This window comes from Serpula lacrymans, assembly GCF_000218685.1.
Source record: "Serpula lacrymans var. lacrymans S7.9 unplaced genomic scaffold SERLAscaffold_7, whole genome shotgun sequence".
NCBI lineage: Eukaryota > Fungi > Basidiomycota > Agaricomycetes > Boletales > Serpulaceae > Serpula > Serpula lacrymans.
In genome coordinates this window covers 1-22,923 of record NW_006763296.1, presented here as the reverse complement: position 1 = coordinate 22,923, position 22,923 = coordinate 1, and the positions used below count along the sequence as shown (strand labels likewise).

At 46.4% G+C, this 22,923-nt stretch overlaps 9 protein-coding genes across 9 annotated transcripts; 7 read left to right on the top strand and 2 right to left on the bottom strand.

The window, feature by feature from the left end:
* Positions 1-68: 68 nt before the first annotated feature.
* On the top strand, positions 69-594 carry SERLADRAFT_467062 (uncharacterized protein; the record flags this gene model as incomplete). Its single annotated transcript, XM_007318128.1, has 1 exon — positions 69-594. One exon carries the CDS (start codon positions 85-87, stop codon positions 289-291), a length of 207 nt encoding a protein of 68 aa, XP_007318190.1.
* A 136-nt stretch (positions 595-730) lies between these two features.
* On the bottom strand, positions 731-3,011 carry SERLADRAFT_448942 (uncharacterized protein; the record flags this gene model as incomplete). The annotated part of the gene is made up of 8 exons (XM_007318127.1): positions 731-1,225; positions 1,277-1,400; positions 1,457-1,847; positions 1,898-2,057; positions 2,108-2,254; positions 2,310-2,672; positions 2,727-2,856; positions 2,915-3,011. The coding sequence occupies 8 exons, from the start codon at positions 2,950-2,952 to the stop codon at positions 950-952; spliced, it is 1,629 nt and encodes a 542-aa protein (XP_007318189.1).
* A 467-nt stretch (positions 3,012-3,478) lies between these two features.
* SERLADRAFT_355952 (uncharacterized protein) lies at positions 3,479-6,163 on the top strand (the record flags this gene model as incomplete). The annotated part of the gene is made up of 9 exons (XM_007318126.1): positions 3,479-3,788; positions 3,838-4,252; positions 4,325-4,484; positions 4,547-4,610; positions 4,662-5,088; positions 5,156-5,215; positions 5,278-5,341; positions 5,409-5,763; positions 5,834-6,163. The coding sequence occupies 8 exons, from the start codon at positions 4,199-4,201 to the stop codon at positions 6,090-6,092; spliced, it is 1,443 nt and encodes a 480-aa protein (XP_007318188.1).
* A 293-nt stretch (positions 6,164-6,456) lies between these two features.
* SERLADRAFT_355951 (uncharacterized protein) lies at positions 6,457-9,778 on the top strand (the record flags this gene model as incomplete). The annotated part of the gene is made up of 22 exons (XM_007318125.1): positions 6,457-6,539; positions 6,607-6,760; positions 6,828-6,889; positions 7,137-7,318; positions 7,371-7,439; positions 7,493-7,550; positions 7,609-7,833; positions 7,890-7,988; positions 8,042-8,172; positions 8,228-8,258; positions 8,315-8,440; positions 8,492-8,581; positions 8,636-8,689; positions 8,739-8,746; positions 8,800-8,844; positions 8,893-8,910; positions 8,966-9,051; positions 9,119-9,134; positions 9,194-9,201; positions 9,262-9,315; positions 9,371-9,409; positions 9,468-9,778. The coding sequence occupies 21 exons, from the start codon at positions 6,680-6,682 to the stop codon at positions 9,660-9,662; spliced, it is 1,677 nt and encodes a 558-aa protein (XP_007318187.1).
* Positions 9,779-10,486: 708 nt separating this feature from the next.
* Positions 10,487-11,593, top strand: SERLADRAFT_369399 (uncharacterized protein; the record flags this gene model as incomplete). Its single annotated transcript, XM_007318124.1, has 4 exons — positions 10,487-10,785; positions 10,837-10,928; positions 11,226-11,396; positions 11,454-11,593. The coding sequence occupies 4 exons, from the start codon at positions 10,487-10,489 to the stop codon at positions 11,591-11,593; spliced, it is 702 nt and encodes a 233-aa protein (XP_007318186.1).
* A 1,779-nt stretch (positions 11,594-13,372) lies between these two features.
* Positions 13,373-13,549, top strand: SERLADRAFT_388932 (uncharacterized protein; the record flags this gene model as incomplete). Its single annotated transcript, XM_007318123.1, has 1 exon — positions 13,373-13,549. One exon carries the CDS (start codon positions 13,373-13,375, stop codon positions 13,547-13,549), a length of 177 nt encoding a protein of 58 aa, XP_007318185.1.
* A 670-nt stretch (positions 13,550-14,219) lies between these two features.
* SERLADRAFT_369398 (uncharacterized protein) lies at positions 14,220-14,606 on the top strand (the record flags this gene model as incomplete). The annotated part of the gene is made up of 1 exon (XM_007318122.1): positions 14,220-14,606. One exon carries the CDS (start codon positions 14,220-14,222, stop codon positions 14,604-14,606), a length of 387 nt encoding a protein of 128 aa, XP_007318184.1.
* Positions 14,607-15,041: 435 nt separating this feature from the next.
* Positions 15,042-16,662, bottom strand: SERLADRAFT_467043 (uncharacterized protein; the record flags this gene model as incomplete). The annotated part of the gene is made up of 3 exons (XM_007318121.1): positions 15,042-15,681; positions 15,736-15,835; positions 15,894-16,662. 3 exons carry the CDS (start codon positions 16,587-16,589, stop codon positions 15,584-15,586), a joined length of 894 nt encoding a protein of 297 aa, XP_007318183.1.
* Positions 16,663-17,273: 611 nt separating this feature from the next.
* On the top strand, positions 17,274-18,027 carry SERLADRAFT_369396 (uncharacterized protein; the record flags this gene model as incomplete). The annotated part of the gene is made up of 5 exons (XM_007318120.1): positions 17,274-17,348; positions 17,431-17,605; positions 17,664-17,732; positions 17,788-17,906; positions 17,965-18,027. 5 exons carry the CDS (start codon positions 17,274-17,276, stop codon positions 18,025-18,027), a joined length of 501 nt encoding a protein of 166 aa, XP_007318182.1.
* Between the last annotated feature and the right edge of the window lie 4,896 nt (positions 18,028-22,923).

The following is a 22,923-nucleotide window of genomic DNA, read 5'->3' as shown; positions in this document are numbered from 1 at the left end:
ATGGTACTTACGGCGGAGGGCCTGGAGGAGGGCCGTAAGGAGGACCGGGAGGTGGAGCATAGGGGGCTCCTTGACGCTGGGCATATGGAGGGCCGGGAGGTGGGTTGTACGGAGAACCCTGGGGATATCCTTGAGGAGGGGCAAAGTCGCCGCCATATTGTCCAGGATAGCCACTGTTCTGCTGCTGATGGTGGTGGTGGTGGTGATGGTCATGGTGGTGGTGATGTCCTGGATGTGTATCTCTCGAAACGGGTGGAGGCGCTCCTCCGTAGCTGTATGATTGAAGAATGAGTTGCTAGTACGAGCGAGAATAATAGTGAAGGTGGGTTGAAGTTGAATTCGAATAATCTGCCCTGAAGGAGGAGCATCGTATCATGTCATTTGCCTGGCGAGTCGCTACGGATGTATGGTTGCCTCGAAGGGTTGAGACCTTTCAGACTGGCTACTCCAGACTTTTCCCGCTCTTGGGTTCGATACCTTGAAATGTGAAGAATACATGAAGCACTCACGGACTGGGAAACCCTCCTGCACCTGAAGACGGCCACATTAGCTTTACAAGGCTTGGATGTCAAAGATTCACGAGGTCGAACGGAGCGTTCAGAACTGAGATTCACTGGGAGTGGCTTATTTGTTCCAAATGCACTTGGGGCAAAAGCTGTGCAAGGCGATGTCCCACTGGGACAGCTTCGAGTCGCACTTACACACCAGCCAGGCGATGTCACCGACAAGTCCGATGGTATCAGAAATCCTGATCAAGTACTTGAAATAGCTACAACATCGAAATGTGCGGACCTAAACAAGAAAAACTACGAAACGAGCCTCTACTATGCTAAACGTAGCAATACGCCTTGGCTTCACTGCATATCACCCGAGTGGCAAAATGTAACAATGTTAACAAAGGAAACACGGACGCCCAAACTACTACCTAAAGTACTTCTAAGAAGCATCCTTACGGCTCCAATCGCTTGGGGTCCCTTGGGAACAACGACGCACGACGGATGTTGTTCAGTTTCAAGAACAACATCAGAACTCGCTCTAACCCTATGCCACCTCCGCCATGTGGCGGGCAGCCCATGCGGAATCCGTCCAGGTAGCCCGACATACTCTCGGGATCGACTCCCTTGCCCCGCATCTGCTCTGCGAGGAAAGTAGGGTCGTGTATACGCTGGGCACCAGAGAGAATCTCTTCACCACGCATGAAAAAGTCATACGAGTTAGAGAGGCTCTGACAGACAGAGGTGAGTGGAAAAATACACAATGTATAAAAGGGACATACAGGATCTTCAGGGTCAGGCATGGTGTAAAATGGACGAAGGGCCATCGGGAATTTGTCAATAATGAAGTAGTCGGTATCATATTTTGCTTTTACAATACGCCCAAGTCTCTTTTCGTTTTCGGTGCTGATAAGTTTCGTCTGTTAATATCAGAGCCTGAAGGGGTATATTAGATAACGGACTTAATGTCATCCAATATCTCTCTGTCAACACCATCTTCGACCAGGAGTTCTACGGCTTCCTTGAATGTTAGTGTAAGTGTCCCCTCTGGGCCTTCCCTCCACTTGAACTCGTCCGCGGGGAACTGCTTGCCCACCACTTCGATTTCTTTTGAGTACTTCTCCTTTAGACCACGGAAGATACTCAGCAACATGCCGTCGAGCAATTCGCGTACTTCGTGATAGTGTTCCTCGATGACCATCTCGAGATCGAGCCCTATAAACTCTGTCATATGTCGGTGTGTATTGGAATCCTCGGCGCGGAAAACAGGCCCAATTTCGTATACACGCTCAAAGTCAGCCGCAATGGCCATCTGCTTGGCAAGTTGGGGCGATTGTGCGAGGAAGGCGGTGCCTATAAGAGCCATTGATAAAATTTTCGAAAGGGGAACAAGGCCGATATACCTTTGAAGTAGCTAACTTTGAATACTGATGCGCCAGATTCCGTTGCGGCACCCTGAAGTTTTGGACTATGGATCTCAATAAAACCGTTCTTATTGAGGTACTCGCGGAAAAGGTCACCAATACCATGTTGAAGTCTAAAGACCGCTTGGTTAGTCGTGGTCTATAGCGAGGTCAGTTTTGCGATTGGAAAGCGGATGGTAGCGCACGTACACGCAGATCGACTATGCGGTTGTTCAACCGAGTCTCCAAGAGTACTTTATTAAACTGCGTCTCTGCTGTCTCTCCTGCATTCTCTGGCCGTGAGGCATCCTCAAGGGAGAACGGAAGACGTCCCTCAATCGCAGAAATGAGGAATAGCTAAAGGGGAATGTTAACCAGAGAATTTACTACGTGAATGGAGGCATATACTTACTTGGTCAATATGTATTTCGACATCGCCCACTGTCGCGCTCTTGATAATTTCAGGCGATTTCTTTACGCTTCCTTCAACTAGTACGATGCTCTCATCCGCCAAGCTAGCAGCCCATTTGACCATCTGTTTGCTAACCTTTTCTGGCGTGACGGTAAGCAATGCTTGGACAGTGTCGGTACGTTGACGGAGGTTAAGGAAGACCATCTTGCTACCCTGTGCCCTAGATGTTTGTATGCGGGCGCGAATAAGTACACGCTGTCCATCATTCTCAGCGGAGAGTGCAGCGATTTGGGTGCGAGCTCGGCCAGGACGTGACTGAGACTGGTGCAAAGGAAGTTTTCCGTAATATTGAGCTGCAAAATCCTGTTATCTGTATGAGATGGTCGATAAGACCTATCGATGCAGAGTCCAACGTACGACTTCAGTTTCGGCCTTCGATTTGGCCTGCTCCTCTTGACGAGCAGCCTTCTCTGCGGCTTTCTTTGCCTTTTCAGCTTCTTTTGCGCGTTTTTTGAGCTCATTTTTGGATGGGCCGGCTTTCTCTCCTCTGATGTTTATAGCATTAAGTGTGCTCGATCATACAACAAAACGAGAGTCGTACGTACTCTTCCTGGGGTTTGACAGGTTCATTGGTATCCGCCATGATTAATAAGACTTTTCAGAGCAAACAAAATCTTGCAGTGACTAGTGCAAGTTATAGTCAAGCCGCACTGAGACTCGGAGTCATCTTGATATCTATATCTGCTGATCAGGTGACGTCGGATTGACTCATATCCGATTTGGAGATCCAGTGATAATACAATACTACCTGATACATAGGGCGAATATAGGAAGGGGATTGAACTTGGAGGGTGCCGCTTGTTCCTCATACATTGGATGTTTTTCTTGACGATACATATTTGTGATTGTCCGACAATGATGTTTTTTTAGCTAGAAGATTGTTTGAAATATCCCGAGATGAATAAAGCTCCATTTTGACGGTGACTAGTAATACTGGCTTGGCTTTAAGTTTGTGTTAGGACAGGTCATAGTGCCAGTGAGTGTGTCCCATCTCTCATTTGTTGACATCGAGGTTGACATGCAGGTGAGCACTTGGTAAACGGCGGCGTCAACATGCCATAATATCAACGCAGGTTGCGACAAAGTTCGGATTGGGAAGAGGGTCTGGCAGTCACCGTGTTCACCGTATCGCTAGCTATAGGGCCAGCAACAACAGCAGTTCTGGTCAATGGCTTATCCTCACAGTACCTTGCGCGAAACTTCACATGCCTCAAATTATCAAAATCCACGAGAAGCATCAGACAATTCTGATGAAGAGGACATAGAACTGCTAGAGTTAGAGCGCTCTCGATGCAACGCGGACGAAGCATTCAATACGTACTCTCCGTCTTCTCAGGAATTTGACGAGGAAGCAGAGCATAGATTGAAGGTGTTGAGCTGGAAGAAAAGACGATGGTGGAAAAGGCCGTCCCCAATCTGGTTCGTGTTTCCTCATGGTGTTTCCTTATAACTTACCTATGAGGACTAGGGTTCTTATCCATGTTCCTCTCTTTTTCATTTGCTCGTCAATAGCGATAGGCCCTTCAATTGAAATATACACAAATCTTGCCTGCCATAGGCACAAGCCGGAGTTTTTCTTAGGTTCTGTCGTGTCTCGTGGATCTGTTCGTTCTGAGGTACCGGTAGCCGGAGCCTATTCCAGCGAGTTCGTATCCTGGAGGGAAATATCGCCCCCCAATGGCACGGTAGTGGAAGAAGGTAATAGCACAATACAGCAGCGATGTGCATCAGATCCAGACGTGCAAGCTGCTGTCGCACAATTGTTGGCTGGTAGGTTCATAGCTATCCCAGACTTGTGATAAGCCATGACTTAATTTTAATTGGTAGCAATGAGTACCTCAATGGGGGTACTCAGTTGTCTTACTTCTGCTTGGTGGGGTTCTGTACGTCAATATTAATATTGTACTGCTGCTTGATGCGCATGCTACCCTCATCTGCTAATAGCTGTTAGACAGTTATCCGATCGCTATGGTCGTACACGCCTTATGTGTCTGGCCGTCACTGGTCTAGTCGCTTTAGACATCAACTTCCTCATCGTCAATCTGTTTGCTGACCGTCTCCCTGGCGGGTATTGGTTTTTAATAATCGGACCACTAATTGATGGCTGTGTTGGAGGTAAGCCTACACAATCTACAGGCTTCTAGATGTATGCTTCATGAACGCTTGTGCCCCTGAAGGCGTGGCTTTTGCAGATGCTTCAATACAGGCATACCTGTCTGACTGCGTTGATCGCAATTCGCGGTGAATAAATTTGTATATGACTTCTGCGGTTTGCTGATATATAAGTTATAGATCTCGTGTATTCGCTCTGTCTTTGGGCCTTGCGTCCGCTGGGGGGGCAGTCGGACCTATAATCGGAGCGTTTCTCCTTCGATTCACACAACGGCCGTTATCAGTATATTATTTGATCGCTCTTATTCACGTTGTTCAGATGCTCATGCTTGGCCTTGCACCCGAGTCCCTTTCTTATTCACAAATGGCAGCTGCTCGCCTGCAGCATGCTGAGCGGCAGCGGGTGGCGTCGAGGGACCAGCAAAGATCAGGAAAGCTGAACGTGCTTCTTGTTAGATTTTTGACATGTTTGAGAAAAATCAAGCACCAAAATCCGTTTAGTGTTTTGATGCCAGCCGTGTCGGAAGTAAACTCGATAAAGAAGTGGAGTAATGACTGGAGTCTGTGCTTAGTGGCCGGAAGTTATGGACTGATGATCCTAGTCGACGTAAGTACATGTTGCGACACTAAATGGATGGCTGTCATTGACCGTTAACTGTGCTTTAAATCAACAGGAATCTTACCTGTACCAGTATCAATTTGCTGCTGCTGCCTTTGGCTGGTCATCTGAAGCGGTGCGTTTGTGGAGTTCTCATGAATCCAAATATCTTTATGGCTAACTAATTATAATATTCAGATCAATGTTAATGTATCGCTTTGGGGGGGAGTGCGAGCCTTACATTTGGTTGTGCTGCTGCCAGGTATGGGCCCGAGTCATATATTTTCGGGGTCCTTGTAGACTTTATTTCCGCTCCTTGTCTATTATAGCTATTATCAAACTTCTCAAGCCCAAACCATCTTCCCCGTCTATTGATGCTCAAACGATCAACTCGTCTTCACTCACACCTACTTTATTGGCTAAGCCCCACAATTTGCGTAGCGCAGCGTCTTTTGACCTCGCTCTCTCCCGCATCTCACTTTTTGTCCTTGTCTTTGCTTATCTAATCATAGCACTCGACGGCACACCATGGGCGTTTAATACGTTCACTGTACTTGGTGCCTTATCATCTGGGTTCTTACCGGCCGTGCAGAGCATCGCGCTTGAACTGCATGCAAATCGTACTAGCGGCAGAGAAGAGTCAGGTAAATTGCTTGGCGTGCTAAGCCTGGTGAGGGCGCTGGGGTGAGTTGTTCAATTTGTCCGTTCATCACGGCTAGTCTGGACTGATGATACATATTATGCTCTATGCAAGGTCACAAATCATAGGCCCTGCATTCTATGGGTTTACGTATCTCAAAACAGTCGCTATCTTTCCACGCGCTATATTCGTCGTCTCCACCATCATCGTAGGAATTGGATTTGTCCTGCTCATATTTGTCAAAGTACCCAAAGAAAGCTCGAATTTCCAGTTGGAGGAGGAATCAGAGTTGGATGCCAACGAGGCACTGTTAGAAGAGCAACGTCACGATGATGGAGATGATGGCGACGGACGAGGAGTGTTCGCTCTATAGACGGGTATTGAGATATATTAACATAGAAGCTATCATACTTGCGACTGTATCAATGCAGATAAAAAACATTAGCCCACCGCGAGGGTCGAACTCGCAGCCTTCAGATCCCGCATAACTCTGTTGTAAGAGTCTGACGCTCTATCCGATTGAGCTAGGCGGGCGGGATTTTAATGACCGTTAATTAGGTACCTGTGCCTTTCATTTCGGCGAAGTGGACGGGAGCTGCCGGACCTTCTCCCAAAGTATCCGGACCGGTTCCCCGTGGTGATGTGCCGCGAATTCTCCAAAGGCTGTTTACAGGAACATCGCGTAACTGCCGATTAAAACTCTTGCTTGAATAAGGAAAGGGTGTAAGCATTCCTGGGACGGTTCATCAGTTTATCCTTCGTCGATATGCTTCCGCATCATGGTACCCCACAGTTCCCCGCCTTGATAGATACTGAAAATGCAAGTACAGCATCACGCACTGAACCCATGACATGTCTGATGCCGTGATCATCCGGCGTCCTCCTAGACTGGGGAGCCGCACCTTCTTATATAGCGTGGGCCCCGCAGATTCTTGAGTAGAAGTCATTACCCCAAGTATCATGGCTGGAGGTGCAGTAACAGAAGCTATCAGCCCTTACGCAGCAAGCCGTCGCAAGGCCCTAGCTGGTAAGTCAGGATGGGTGAGTCTTCGAATTCGATTGAAAGGGTTGGCCGCCATATTCATCGAGTACACGCGATACTGTTAAGGCTGGCCTTGTTCATAATCGCAAAGTTTTTTTCATGGCTGTATTTGCGTCTCTTGGTGGTCTGTAAGTTGTTTGCTGCACATACATTACTCCTATCCTCACTTGGATCTGCTTATAGGCTTTATGGTCGGATTTTTCTTGTTAGCGCAATCAGCTTTATTGACGGTCTTCATACATCTTCTATTTTGCAGGTTACAATCAGGTGAGCTGGTAATTATTGGATGACTTGCACGCTTCTCATCTCATTCAAGGGTGTTTTTTCCGGAGTCTTGAAGTCAGTTTGGCTTTGTGTATCAGATCTCCACGAGAGACGGTTTCTAATGAGCTGTTTTTATAGTATGTATACTTTCGACAACAGAATGGCCTCTGCTGTCAACAACACTGGAACGAAAGGATGGCTTGTTGCTATCCTTGAACTTGGGGCTTGGGTCGGCGTGTTGATCACAGGCTACCTGGCTGACAAACTCTCCCGTAAATATACTATTTTATTCGGTACGTGACATACTCCAATCATTGCATGTTCTGGTGTTGACTTCATTTTCAGCTGTATGTATCTTCTGCATAGGTGTCATTGTACAGACAGCAGCTTTCCAGCCATCCTCGATTCTCGGTGGTAAGTGCGGTATAAACCTGGATTGTGCTCTGCCTGCTGAGTTTCGTCAAAAGGTCGATTTATCACTGGTCTTGGTGTTGGTTCTCTCAGCATGGCCGTTCCTCTTTACAAGTCAGTTAAAGTAGGAGACCAAATTTTTATTTTTTCTTATATTTGCATTCGATCACAGTGCCGAAATTGCGCCCCCGGAGGTCCGCGGTAGTCTTGTGGCTCTCCAGCAATTGGCTATCACCTTTGGTATCATGATTTCCTTCTGGATTGACTACGGAACCAACTATATCGGCGGAACTGGAAGTACTCAAAGCGAAGCTGCATGGAGAATTCCCCTCGCTCTTCAACTTGTTCCTGCACTAATCCTGGGAATCGGTATTCTGTTCATGCCCTTTTCACCGAGGTCCGTTATATGATCTGTCCGGTTATTATGAATGTTCTTGAAATATCATTTATTAGATGGCTCGTCAATCAAGGACGAGACGACGAAGCTCTTGCAGTTTTGAGTAGAGTGCGAAAGTTTCCCATCGAATCTGACCTCGTGCAGATCGAATTTTTGTGAGTCAAATTTTTAGGTAGTATTACCTATATTTACCCCACCGAGCACACAGAGAAATAAAAGCGCAGTATCTTTTCGAGCAAGAGATAAACGCTGAGAAGTTCCCTCAGTATCAGGATGGTAGTTTCTCTTCGGACTTCAAACTAGGATTTTTTGATTACTTGAGCCTTCTTCGATCTCGCAGTACGAGTTTATCGTTTTACAATGTTTTCCCAGTTTGCTCACTTAATTCGCATAGCGTTGTTTTATAGAGTTGCTGTCGGATCACTGTGGGTTGATGCAACGCTTAAGCTGATATATTGTCTTCTCACATTACCTCCAATAGTACGATGTTCTTTCAACAATGGACGGGTGTCAATGCCATCCTGTACTACGCTCCCAGCATATTCTCTTCCCTGGGTTTGACAGGAAATACTACAAGTCTGCTTGCCACAGGAGTGGTCGGTATAGCGTGCGTGTCTAATAAGTACTTGTCCATCTTCAAGATTGACGTACCTCACAGAATGTTTCTCGCGACTATACCGGCGGTCATATGGGTTGACAAGATTGGTCGGAAGCCTGTTCTCATATCTGGAGCTTTCCTTATGGCTGCGTGAGTTTTGATAATGTGCACTTGTTGGTCGCTGTGATTCCAACGAGTTAACAGATGTCACATTACCATTGCCGTATTATCCGGGTTATATGAGGATAATTGGACCGAGTGAGTTCACAAATCGTATATCTTAAACACCGCCCTGATTCCATTGCAGACATGTCGGTGATTAGATCTTGTTTCTGCTTATTGAATCCATCTGGCTCACCTACATTCAGCTGCTGGATGGGCCGCCTGCGCTCTTGTGTGGGTTTTCGCTATGGGTAAGGCACACCTATGAGAAGGCGAATATTACTGATGACTGATTTTAGGATTCGGGTATAGCTGGGGTATGAGATTCCTACCATGAGACGCTTTGTTTATAAACAGCTCATATTTCACTAGGACCTTGCTCTTGGATTGTCGTCACAGAGATCTGGCCTTTGAGCATCCGTGGCAAGGGTGTATCGATCGCTGCTTCATCAAATTGGGTTTGTTTAGGCTACTCTTGTAAAGTTCCCCCACAAGTACTGATAAAAAATAATGCTCCTTGTGTAGATGAATAATTTTATCGGTGAGTAATGATGAAAATTGGTTCTATCTGGATTTACATTCGCATGGTTATTTTTCCAGTTGGAGAGGTAAGCCAAAAGGCTTCTTTTTTCGCCGATATATTCCATCATTTATTAACCTTTGCGTAGGTGACTCCGACAATGCTGGCGCATATCCGCTTCGGGACTTTCGTGTTTTTTGGAGTAAGACTGGCTTTCCTTGGAATCGGTTTATATTGCTAACGTGGAAGAAATTCAGACATTTTCTTTCTTAGGTGGTCTGTTCATATGGTTTTTTGTGAGTATAACAGGTCGATTTCCTTGGCAGATAAAAACAGTCTTTGATCTCTTCGCAGGTCCCTGAGACTAAAGGCCTCAGTCTGGAAGAAATGGACATAGTATTCGGTGATGCGGAAGGACTGGGAGCAGCCGATCTGAAACGACAAAATGATATCGCCGAACGGATCGGCTTGAACGCATATTCAAACGGTAGCAGTGACCCGGAGAAAGCTAGCGAAGAACGCTACGAAGAGGAGACAAAGCAAATGTAATAGTAGCCTTCGAATTCGATATCCTCTACCATGTTACAGTGCTCCAGCATCATGAGATATGACAAGTACATGTACATTTATGCCTTTTTAATCTACATATTCGTTACTCAAATGAAGTTAGGACGCGGCTATCTGTTTTCGGTGGTTATGACAGAACATTACATCACGTGCCTTGCCACAGTCGCGTCGGGTTCACGCGTCATAAAAAAAGTCAAGTTGCTTTCACCAGCTCAGTACTCACCACATCTCGTCATCACGTCTATGAACGTGACTTGTATGTTTTACATTCAATCCATCATCAATGGATAGGTTACAGCTACAAACCCTCAATTCTGAGCAGCTTCGATGTAAGTTGTCCTTCTGCTCGGGCTAATTCTGAGTCAGGGCTCAGACATTTGTAGGTGTGCAACACCCTCCAGATATCCCACTTCAGATTCTTGCGGGACCAGGGAGCGGAAAAACCAAAGTACTGACAACGCGGATAGCATATCTTATACTACATCATGGCATACCCCCATACTCAATATGTGCCGTCACATTCACTAACAAGGCGGCTAACGAAATGAAAGAGCGCCTTGCAAAGTTGATAGGAAAGGCAAGGGCAGCGGAGGTGAAAATGGGCACCTTTCATGCTATATGTGTCGTTTTCCTGCGGAAATATGCTAACCGCATTGGCTTAGAGAGTAACTTCACTATATGTGGTTCAGAAGAGAGGTGACTGTCGTATGTATTGGCTCTGTTTCTATATTGACCGCCAAAACAGCAAAAAGATGATATCAGATCAGCTGAAACTACACAAGGAGTTTCTGTCCGCCAACGATCTGATGCTAAAGGAAGGCACAGTCCTTTCTTTGATTTCTCGGGCGAAGGCAAAAGGTCAAGACGCAGACAAATTTTCTCAGTCAAATGTTCAAAAAGTGGGTGACACGAAATCAAAATCAGGGAAAACTACCCAGGGGGATGGTATTCATAGTGTCGTCGCTCTAATCTATGAACAATACGAACGCATGCTCAGGCTAAACAACAGCTTGGACTTTGACGACTTGCTCGTGTATGGAGTGAAACTTTTCTCAGGATATCGTGATTCAGCGCAATGGTGCAGACATGTTCTCGTGGACGAATTGTAAGTAGATGTCATAAATTTCGGTTATGCATGTGTCTTATATGCTTTCAGCCAAGATACGAATATTATGCAGTACGAGCTCATGCGTTTCCTCGCTGCCGCTAGCGGTTGCATTACTGTAGTAGGGGACCCTGATCAGTCTAGTCAGCCTCATCTCATAAATGTCTGATATCCACCTCATTGTTATTCGCAGTCTATGGGTGGCGTTCTGCCGAAGTCGAAAATCTCTTTAAAATGCAGAAAGGTTGGTATTTCCTGATTTAACATGATTACTGTCTACATTGTTGTCTTGTAGACTTTTTAAAAACAGTGCAGATTTTCCTGGAACAAAATTATCGTTCAACGGGATCTATCCTTGCCGCCAGCGTTGCTATAATCTCTCAAGGCATGTCTTGCAGTTTTCTATCCGATGCGATTGATAATTTTTGGTATCTAAATAGATAAGCTGCGCATCCCAAAGAAGCTCCATACCTCTTACCAGTTAGGACCCCGTCCAATGCTACGATCCTTTGTGTCGGAACATGAAGAAGCGGCATTTTTGGCGGTCGAAATCAAGAGGATAGTTGCTTTAGCGGGCGGTATGCTTCACTACGGTGATTTTGCGGTACTTCGTTAGTCGCATTCCGTTACTATCCAATGTTGAGACTGAAAGCTTGGTCCGTCTTCAGTTCGATTCAATGCCATCTCACGCACTATTGAAAACGCCCTGCAGAAAGAACGCATACCATGTCGGATTTTAGGTGGTCACAAATTTTTCGAACGATCTGAGGTTTGTGATGCTCCACCACAGGAAGACAATGTAGCCTGAAAAGCAAAGTGTTTTCATAGATCAAAGATCTACTGGCTTATTTACAGCTCGTCGACAACCCTCAATATGAACCTGCATTTTCTCGTGCAGTGAATATCCCTTCACGAGGAATTGGGGAAAAAGTGACTATTGCTTGTAACCTGTTATTTTATGTGTCTCTCAACATGCATGACATAGGCCCTAGCTGAAATCATCGCAAAAGCGGGAAAACTGAAGATGTCGCCGTTGGCAGTGCTCGAGAAGATATGCGACTCCAAGATTCCTGATCTTAAGTTAGCCGTGAAACGCAAAGCTGCTCCTTTTGTTACCGCAATCCGTAATCTTGGAAAACTTGCCGCTCAGGTGTGTCCTCTTGACTTTTCTGCCCCAATAATAGTCAACCAAAATTTATAACTGTGTATAGGGGAAATCACCTTCTGATCTCATTGGTACTCTATTGATTTTGATTAACTATGAAAACCACCTGAAAAGGACCCAGCCTGACTGGGATACTCGTTGGGAAAATGTGCAAGAATTGATCACTTTCGCTAGTGAAGCCAGTGCAGACAGAAATATAATTATGAAGGAGTTACATGAAGAACCTTCAGAAAGACCAAATCAAACGTGACGGCTTCTATCCTTTCGTCGGTGTTTTGCTAATTTCATTTGCTCTCCATAGTGATACACCCCTGCGAATATTCCTACAAGCTTCCATGTTGTCATCGGATGATGTAAACTCGGATGAGGGCGACAATGAAGTAGGTGACCCCCGTAGGCTGCCTTTCACTGCTCACACATTCGATATACATAGAAAGTGACGATCTCAACTTGCCATGCTGCAAAGGGATTGGAATGGCCTGTCGTTATGATTCCCGCGGGTGCGTGAAATCTATTGCTAAGTGGTAGCATTTGATCAAGCCTTATGATCGTAGTGGAGCAAGGCACATTCCCTTTCTATCGTACTGATGATGTAGAAGAAGAACGGTGAGGGATGTTGCTTGAATCACGGGACCACTTCATTAATAAACCCTGCCAAGGCGACTTCTCTATGTAGCTTTCACTCGTGCTCAAAATCTCTTATACTTATCGTACTCCAGTAAACGGAAAGTAGCAGGTGAATCCAAGACTAAAGATTTGTCTGAATTTGTCTCGGTGGTCCGTGATGAAAACCAAGTAAGCAAGTCGTACATATATCGTACAGGTCAAGCTGCTGACGTTCAATTTACATAACCAGCTACTATTCACAAACCAGCCCCCCGAGGTTTCTTCTGATGAACGGGAGCTGTTTGCCGAAATCATGGGCAGAGCCTGTCTATTACCAAATGAAATTGATGTCAGACGAAGAATGACTATGTTGTGCGCTCATAATCGTGTACGATGCGCCAAGCCAATAGCTAACTTTTTCTCTTAATATTGCTAGTAATCAAACTACAAGTTATCGCTTACCAGATGAACCAAGCCATCCAGAACAACCTTCCCGATCCCCCCTGTATCCTTGGTCCAGTAATAAAGCAGTGGCCGGACCTATTTTGCCTTCCATCAATGGTTTTCACAGTAAGCACTCGTGATTTATGTTTCTGTAAAAGCTAGAAGTTCTGTATAGATCCCAGAGCCTATCTCGCTGGTATGTCCGACAAACCCCCTTCCACCAAGGCCTTAAGCCCCCTGACCAACGAAAACGTCAGAGTGGTGTCGACGCGTACCTCTGCACCCGCAAGTGATCGGTCTACCGTGCCCCTGTCATCGTATCAAAGCACCTTGAACTTGTCAACCATTCCTTCAGTTTCACAACTGAACACTATGCAAGGGTCTGCTCTGCTAGTAGATAATTCTTTTCAGTCTCAACCAGAAAGTTCGGCTACATCGCTGGCAACTAACTCCCCAAACCTTCCTTTGGGTGGGACGAAACGCAGATTAGGAATGGGACGGGTAGTAACAGGCTACTCGAACAAGAAATTCAAAGCTCCTACTTCATGATCGAGTATATTATACTTCATGGGTACCATATTCCCATTAATTCACTAGTATTGTACTGATAGTTTTTGCTGTATCACGTATCCCATGATTTGCTCCAAGTCCTGGTCTGAATGACAATGATAGGCTCGCGAACCTGAGTGTGTGTGAAGGCTATTAATATTCCTTGGTTCCGTTTCTACGCAATGTCCCTGTCATGCTGAGCGCTGATTATCGTGCTAGTGTTAGCCCTTCAAGCTCAAGCTTCGAATACTCTTATTCATGGAACTGAATAGAAGTCGTTACCTGATCGCCCCGGGATATGGGCTGTTTGCTAGTTGTTGTTAGTTTAAATTTTGTCGGTGCTGTGCCATTGGGAACGCCTCGACTTTAACGTCGTATCTCCAGGACAAACGCTTCCCCTTATGATTGCATCCCCTTTTATGCCTCGGAGTCTTTGCCGATATCCATACCAAACACTGCAGCCTGGCTGCGGGCCTGCTTGCGGTCACGCCGATGGCGTTGCCTTTCATCAGCCTCGTGTATGCAAGCAAGTTAGCCGCTGTACCCTTCTGATTATAATCTTCATGTCCAGACATTAAGTCCAAATCCAACAGCTGTCATCAAGTATCGTGTGTACCTTTCTGGATTTTCTGCTCTGTCGATAACTCTTGGGTTTATTCACCCTTCGACGATGCCACCAACGACGAGGGACTCCTTCAGTTGCTGGGATGGATTTGATGTGCTTTTCGATAAGGCCTTTGCATCACCTGCCACACCTTCCCAGTCCCAGTCGGAACTTGCTTTTGACAGACATGCAGCTCCAGAACCACGACGCCATTATCCACAAAGCTCGTCGGGCACCACTATTGGTCCTTCTCCTTTAGACAGGGAATACCAAGCACTCAATCAACTATGGGAAACCATTCGGCAGAGGAAAGAGCGGGAGATGGCCAAGTCTCCTCCCAAGGTGAAGTCACTGGAAACGCCCCCAGCTGCTTCTCCGCCACCTGCGTCTGTACCTCATAAACCAGCTCCAAAGCTGAAGAGGCGGAAGTCCGAGTATGTTAGCCTGATTTAATTACTCCACTTCTTCATTTATGTTGTTGGCTTTCCTGTAACCTTGTAGCGTGACTTTCCGTGAAGCCAAAGACGGCCGCACAGTAAGTATTATTCTTCAATCTCAAGTTTCGTTTCCATTCATGGCGTCGAACATTTCTAGGTCACTGCTACATTTGATTTACCTGGGATCAAGAAGCCGCAGGTACACGTTAGTTTCCGTGAAAATAATTTAGTTGTCAATTGGGAAACAGTGAAAGTGACGGAAAAAGATGAGGGGGAGCGGATAGTAAGGGAACGAGAGGAGAAGAAGTTTACTCGTACGATTCCTCTCCCCGAAGGTACCAAAGTAAGTTTGAGGCTTCACTCCTCGATGAATGTGCTGTATTGAAAATTTAATGATATTTCATAGTTCGAAGAAGTCCGGGCATCCATGGACGGGCGACATCTCATATTGACCTATCCAAACATGCGTTCAGTGCGCGTTGAACCACGACGTGCCGATACGTCTTAATTTCCGACTACGATGTGAAGATACTATTTTATGGATCATGCTCACTATATGTTGTAAAATAATCTGGCTAGTTAGCGTTGACCGTATGCATTGTATATAAGTCGCATAGCTGTTTGTATGTCCGCTGTATTCATTAGAACATGACATGAGATTTGACACGATTTTCGGATAATAAGCGATCTTGCTTGAATTCTGTCTCTGCGTGGACGGAGGTGACGAAGACAAGAGTCTGTGAATATGAACATTGGGAGCAAGAGGAGTGCCAAGCGACCGAAGGCTAGTAGAGTCATCCTCGATTTTACCGTCAACCATGATAACATGCGTGGTGTGAACTTTAACCATGCTGGACGTGATTCCACAACCGGACGGATATAAGACCTAATCCTGTCAATAACACCCTGCGTACCCTCGTTTAGTTTTGAGTTTGATCCCGCACTGGATACCTCCTATGGTCCGAAATAGCATGATGCATGTAATAACACATATTACATGTCGTCCACACTCCATTCATAGCTCGCCAAAGTCTTGCGTTTCTTCTCGTTTTGGTGCTGAAACAGCTTCTTCTCGAAACCATTTCCACGATCTGAAAAATGACAGTACGTCAGGTAGTCGTAAAAGAATTGACGTATACACGCACCAACACCATCCCATCTGTATCCAGGTCGAATTCCAAACCGATTTGGTGGGGGTGGAGGCCCTGAGTATTGCGGTTTACGAGGTCCCTTGGATGATTTACTCTGAGAATAGGCTCCAGTTAGGTATATCACAAATAGCACTTGTAGAACGAGGTTTTACCGTCAAAAAAGCTGCTGCTGGGTCATTCCAACGATCCCGTGCTTTCAGCTCCTCGTTTAGCTCCTGGTCATCCGCACGTCGAGCAAATGGTTGCGACCGAGCTTTCTCAAGGTCAAGCTTCCGTTTCTCCTCCTCGTCCTTCTGCACCAATCCCTTCCCCCATTCCATTTTTTGAGCCTCCTTCTCTTCTCGTTCCCTCTTCTTCCGAGCAGCTTCTGCACGCTCAGCTTTAGTATCTATTTTTCTTCCAGATGCATCTCGGTACACAGTTTCTTGCGCAGCCTCTTCTTCCTCCCGAGTCAGCGCTGCAGTTTTCGCTTTGGTTTGCGGAAGTGCTTTCCGAAGCTGATCTGAGGTGAGAAGACCACCCACAAATTGCTTTGATTCATCAACCACCAAAGGCTGCTCATCCGCGGGAATTGGTGGTGTTGGCTCGCGCACCGTTGCCCATCCGGATCCTTCTTCTTTGGGGGCGGCTCTGCGCTTCTTGAAAGACCTGTCTGATGCCACTACAGCATCCGTCGTATCCTCCTCGTCGTCTTTTCTCATCTCACCCCAGCCTGCTATATCTTCATCTACTAACATGGATTTCGAGGATGCTTCGACTTTGCGTTTCTTCTTCTTCGGAGCAGTACGTGAGAGAATGGCGTCTGCCTTGGGGCCAGACATATATTTTTCTGCGAGGTATGCTTGCATAGCGATTAAAGCGGGAAGGTATACTTGCACACTGGACGAGCAATAGTATGCAACTGCGTACTTTGGGCGCTACAATTAGACCAGGTTATCCCAGATGATGTAAGAAGGCCTGGGAAATCCCCGCTGACTGCGGCATTTGCCCGCAAAGTATGCTTTTCTACTTCAAGTTATACGACAGTGGAGCCGTGATGCCTCATCTGTTACACTCGATCTCTCATCAAGCTTACACTTGAAGCTTGAAACGCCAGTCATGAAACGACGCATTATACGAAACACCACTCTTGATAAATCTGTCATGTATGTAAGGTACGTCTGATCACATGACCGTCGAGTAGCCGTTGAGGATCTGATGTCCTTTCTTATGGTCATCGCGATGCAAGAGTCGGTAAGATGCTGATGGTCCGCTGCGCCTCCCAAGGCCTTGGCAACATGCATATGGAACAAAGTGAACAGGATTGCTGCATGATGATCGGACGTCGCTCCCTGACTACCCCAGAAAGTTAGTCTCATACAAGCACACTAATCACGGGAGATACCAGAAAGTGTATATAAGACTCGACCATGCACAGCGTCTCATCACCTATTTCTACCTTTCTCCACCTGGTGAGTCTCCCAACTAATTCCTATGATGTGCACCTTTACAAGGCCCCTTCGAGCAGTACATTCTCCACCTGTCTTTCCCTTATGGCTCGCCTCACTTTCTCTTACCTTCTTTTGGCTCTCGTTGCCGGTGCTGTCAATGCTGTCCCGACACAGAAGGTCAGTTAGTATGTCGTCCACATGATTTACACCGCGGAAATATACTCCCATTGCTATATTGACCTTCGTCCTTTTCGTATAGGCTCGGGATGCGTCAAGCAGTGACATTCAGCAATACCTTGATCTGCACAATGCCGCTCGCGAGGCGCACGGTGCTTCAGATTTGACGTGGAACGCTACACTGGCAACGGCCGCTCAGACTTGGGCTAATGGCTGCGTGTTTCAGCACTCTGGTGGAACATTGGGCCCTTACGGTGGTATGCACAGCAAAGTTTAGGTAGTCGATCACTACACTAACGTTCATAATAACTTTAGAAAACCTTGCTGCGGGAACTGGAAACTTTACCATCGCTGATGGCATCGGCGCCTGGACCGCTGAAGCATGTGCGTTTTTCGTTCAAATTGTTTATTCCTCAAACTTGATGTGCATGTTCATTAGCGCAATACGACCCAAGCAACCCTCAGCCTTCTCACTGGACTCAAGTTGTGTGGAAGGGCACTTCTGAAGTTGGATGCGCGGTTCAAACTTGTAACGGTATTTTTGCTGCTAGCTATGGAGTAAGTTGGTATCTGCATCACCAAGATAACATAGCTCACATCATATTCTACGCCATAGCCTGCTCAGTACTATGTTTGCGAGTACTACCCCGCAGGCAATGTCATTGGTGAATTCCCGTAAGTGGTCACCACTGCCTTCCGTAGTTCAGTACCAACAAAATGTTTTCAGCGCAAACGTCCAGGCCTAATCAAGTTTCATATCGTTCAATGTGTACAACGTATTGTGCATAGCTTATTAGTTTGTATTGACTTGCTAGTCAGAAATTGTGATGCGGTGGAATACTACTCATTCTTCACAATGCTGAGTCAAGTGAGTAGGGCTCTGCGATGCTAGTCTCGACACCAGATATTGCATCAGGAAAACGCGGAGGAACCTTTATGACTTGATGGATCTGGGAAGATATTGCCGCAATGGAAAATTGTAGCATATCTTGTTAAATAAGTCAGGGCAAGAGATATCTCAAAACGGCTTTCCACACATCACAGTGACTAACATTTTCTCTGTCGAAAATCTCTATGAAAATGCGCTCACAAAATAAAACATTGCGACGGAAATTTAGTAGACTTAAAACAATACATAAAACTGATCGCAAAAATTGCTAACTACATATCTAATTTGGGTATTCTTTTTTGTCTTCGACAAAATCGTTAATATCAGGTGAAGAAAAAATGTATATTTATTAATTCTAATGCTATTCTCAATTTCAGTGCAGTATGACTGGAAGTTTAAGTGTGACGTCAAACCACATAAAATATAATATTTCATATAAGCAGTTTTGAGTATATCAAAATTTGTAATATCAGCGCGTTTGTAAATGACAAGACAAGAAGTCATATTTTTGTTATGCCTAAAACTTGTCACCCACTGACTGCCCATTCATCTCCCGCTATACACCCATTGATTGCCCAAGAGCAATACACCAGCTGCCCCCTGACTGCCCACATTTAAATGTGTATGCCTTGGAACTAATCCTGTGTGAGTTGAAGGTGGCGATCTCACTCAGCCGCGAAGCGGCTGCTTCACGGCTGAGTGAGATCGGTGGGCTGGAGGCGTTAAGGTTAAGGTTAAGAGGCCACCGAGCGGCCGAAGGTCGCGAGGTGGTGGTGGCTGTCGAGAAGAAGAGGAGGCGATGATGACCAAATTACCCCCCACTAAGGAGAGAGGGCTAGGTAATTTCGCAAGATGCTCTTCAGTGGTCAGAGTCTTCTCTTTTTATATAGCAAACTGGCAGGCAGTGCCGTGCGGCAGTGCGTGAAGCACTCGAGTTGTTCTCGAGGTAGTTCCATGTGTTACAAGGGCCGGACCGGCCTATCCATCCACCGGGCCCCTGCTCCGTAGGAGAGGACGTCAGTTTCCGGATTGTCGGACCCGCATCCGGGCCGGGTACCACATGTTACCATCGCTTATCAGCCAATGATTGCGCCCTTTGTTGTTCAAATGCCGAGGCGGTCTGATGACAGCGTGGGAGTCGGCCCACGTTTATTCTTAGGAACAAAGACGTTTCCAAAGAAGATCCTATTGTAATAACGACAGCGTGAGAATGACCAATCATAGACGAATGATAAGGTCCCATGAGCACAGTTATCCCCCGTGAATCGATAAGATAACGATTAGGGTTTGTGGTTAATCCCACGTTAATGTCCGGGTAGGACAATAATAACGTTCGGTCATGTGTCCCCCTGCGTAAGCAGGATGATGTTATTCACCGTAAAGGTCCGGAGGGCAAAGTTAAGGTTAAGTTAAGGTGGCGATCGAACGAAGCCGCGAAGCGGCTGAGTGAGATCGGTGGGCTGGAGGCGTGATGAAGAGATACCAGACTGCCCTCAATGGAGGTAGACGAGCAGTTTCGGATTTTATTCCTCATCAGTGGTATCTTCAGAGGTTTATATATGCAAACTGGCGGGAGTAGCGGCGCTTTAAATCGCATACTCCGACGGAGTCCTATTGTGGACAGGTCCGGAACTTACACGCGTCACCGATCACAAGACCAGTTCGCTTACTACTTGGGCGAGAACCGCTGAGACGGGAGCCGAGATAGGGCGAAATTTAGACTGGGGTAACCGGGCCGGTAGATCTAGACCGCCGCATCACATGGTTCTTTCGCGTAGGTGCTATACTTAGACAAGGGATTACCAATTGCCGAGTCAGCGGTGATTACATGACTCATTCATGCTTAGGGTTCGGGGCCCGCGGGTAAAGATAGCCCGGCATGTGTTCTGAAGCCGCATTAAAGCCGTCTGGGCTTATCAGCCAATCATCAAATCGCAAATACAATCGTACCACTTTCTAGACCCGCTCTATCTCCCTCGAAGAGGATACCGGTTAATTCCGGATAAAGGTGTCATGACAATCACGTCAGCGGACCATAATAGAGTTTAGACTCAGCGGCTCCCCCTTAGGGATGACGTTGTTTCGTCATTAAGGTCCGGTAGGAAAGGTCCCGGACCATACCGAAGAGTAAGAAAGTTTAACGTTAGAGTAAAGTACGAAGTCAGAAGGACCTCAAAGTACAGGGCGCGAAAGGCGACCCCGAAGGGGCGCCGTAGCGACCAAGGTGTTTAAGCAACTCTGCTATCAATAGCGAGTGAACATACGTTGTTTAGACGTGGCGACATAGCAAAAGCTTGTAGCACCACCCGTTTGTGGACAGCCGAAGCCGCCCGACGGGTACCACAGGTTAAGATTAGGGTTGGCCGGGTTAGGGCTAGTGGTTAGGGTTAGAGTTAGGGTAACGTTAGAGATAGGGGTTTGCTCCCTTGAAAGAGCATTGAGCAGCATAATTGCTCTGAATCTCGTAACACTCAAAACTCATCGACCATGTGATCCATAGCGTCAATGACAGCCATAAGCTCATCTTCAGGCATATGGTTCGAGGTAGCCAGGACCGCTTTTCGCCATACGGACACGATGTCGAAGACATTCTTCGTACGTTTACGTGATACCATAAAGCGTCTATCACAAAGACCAGCTACTTTGACATCAAAGACCCTTCCACCGATAGCTCGGCTGCCGGGTAGGCGTTGGGTCGGATCAAAGAAGGTCCAATCGACCGGCCTAGTACTAGGACCAAGCCGGGGGTAGTTTACATAGCGTTGGGGCGCCATATAGGGATCTTCCACCAATAATCCCTCATCAGGGGCATCTTGGTTCCCGTCAGCGTCATCAATAACGCGTTCGGCTCCACGTAATGCGGGGGCCATAGCTCCCACCGCAGCGGCATCAGATGCCCGCCGACGCCTGGGTACGGCAATTACGCGATCTACTGCTTCGATGAACTGATCCTCGACCAGACCACGGGCGTTCAGCCAGGCCTGGTGTGCATCAGATCTAGCTTTCGCAGTAGTGTGCTGGGCGTGAATTAAATTCACGTGTTCCAGCCAGGTGGTTGTGATAATACTACCAAGTTCAGTGACGTTAAAACGACTCCAAGCAGGATTAAACTCGGTTTTCAAGACAAACACGTCTCGTGTTAGTTCTTTAGTCACTAGTCTATTTTCCCATCGTGTTCTTAGGTTGTCTTTTACCCAAGCATCCAACACGCGCTCAGGATAACCGCGGCCCATATAGAGGCCCTTAAGGCCCCTAATGGCATCTACATAGTGTTCTGGAAGACTAGATAGAACCGCGAGGCGTGACATCTCTCCGATAAAGGTACCCTTCTTGATATCTTTCGGATGGTGAGATAGCCATGGAAGTCGTTCACGGTGGTTAAGCTTTTTCTGGTATGGCATATGCTGGACCGATCTGGTGATCGGGTCGATGTATACCGTCATATCAAGGAATGCCGTATTGTATTCCGAAGCTTCCCACTCTATTGTGACATCTTTAATTTTAATACGGCCCGCGATCGTCAAAGCTTCTTCCGCAGAATCAGCGTAAACGAGGGCCAGAACGTCATCGATGTACCTACAGTAGAAGGCAATGCGGTCATCTGGAAGGCATTGCTCTTCATAGTAGGCGCCATACAGGTTAGCTATATCTGGGGAAGACGCAACTCCCATAGCAAGTCCCTGAAGCTGTTCGTATGTACGTCCATTAAAGTCACAGAGAAGGTGTACGTTCGCAAGTCTTAAAGCCCGTAAGAACAAATTGCGCTCGCCAGGTGTCGCATTGGGATTGGCCGTTCTCCACATACGGATCATAAGATCTATGCACGGCTGTAGTGGTATAGACGGGTAGTAGGCAACTATGTCACCGGACACAATCCAGCACTTTTTATAGCGAGATAACGTAACTTTTGATAGTCTCAATGCTAATTCCTTGCTCCCTTTAAGGATGTAAGGATGCGTTTTTAACATTGGCTTCAGACATTTGGAAAGATATTTACCAAGGGGCGCTTGAGGACAAGAGTGACATGGAACAATTGGCCGCATTTTAGTGGGAGTTTTATGGATCTTTGGGATACCATAGAACACCGGCACAGCTGGCTCTGTTTCGAAATCTTCGCCGCCTTCTTTCATGATAGGACATTTAGATACCAGAAAATCGGGTAACTGTGAACCGCCGATACCAAAGGTAGCTGCAAATATGCCGGCTTGATTCACGTCTTTCACTGTCTGGAGGAGGATGACTTTTCTCTCTTCTACCGATATCCGGCGGTAGTTCAGAGCATTGTCTAACAACTCCTGGGTTTTAGAGACGACCCAGTCTCTCTCGCATACCGATATTCCAAGGTTCTTATCGGTAGGAAGAACCACATAGTTCTTCGACCGTAGGTATGTTTCGAGTCGGTTTACAGTTAAGGTTAAGGTTACAGTTAAGGTTAAGGTTAAAGGTTAAGTTAAGGTTAAGGTTAAGGTTAAGGTTAAGGTTAGGTTAGGTTAGGTTAAGGTTAAGGTTAAGGTTAAGGTTAAGGTTAAGGTTAAGTTAAGGTTAGGTTAAGGTTAAAGGTTAAGTTAAGGTTTAGGTTAAGGTTAAGGTTAAGTTAAGGTTAAGGTTAAGGTTAAGGTTAAGGTTAAGGTTAAGGTTAAGGTTAAGGTTAAGGTTAAGGTTAAGGTTAAGTTAGGTTAAGTTAAG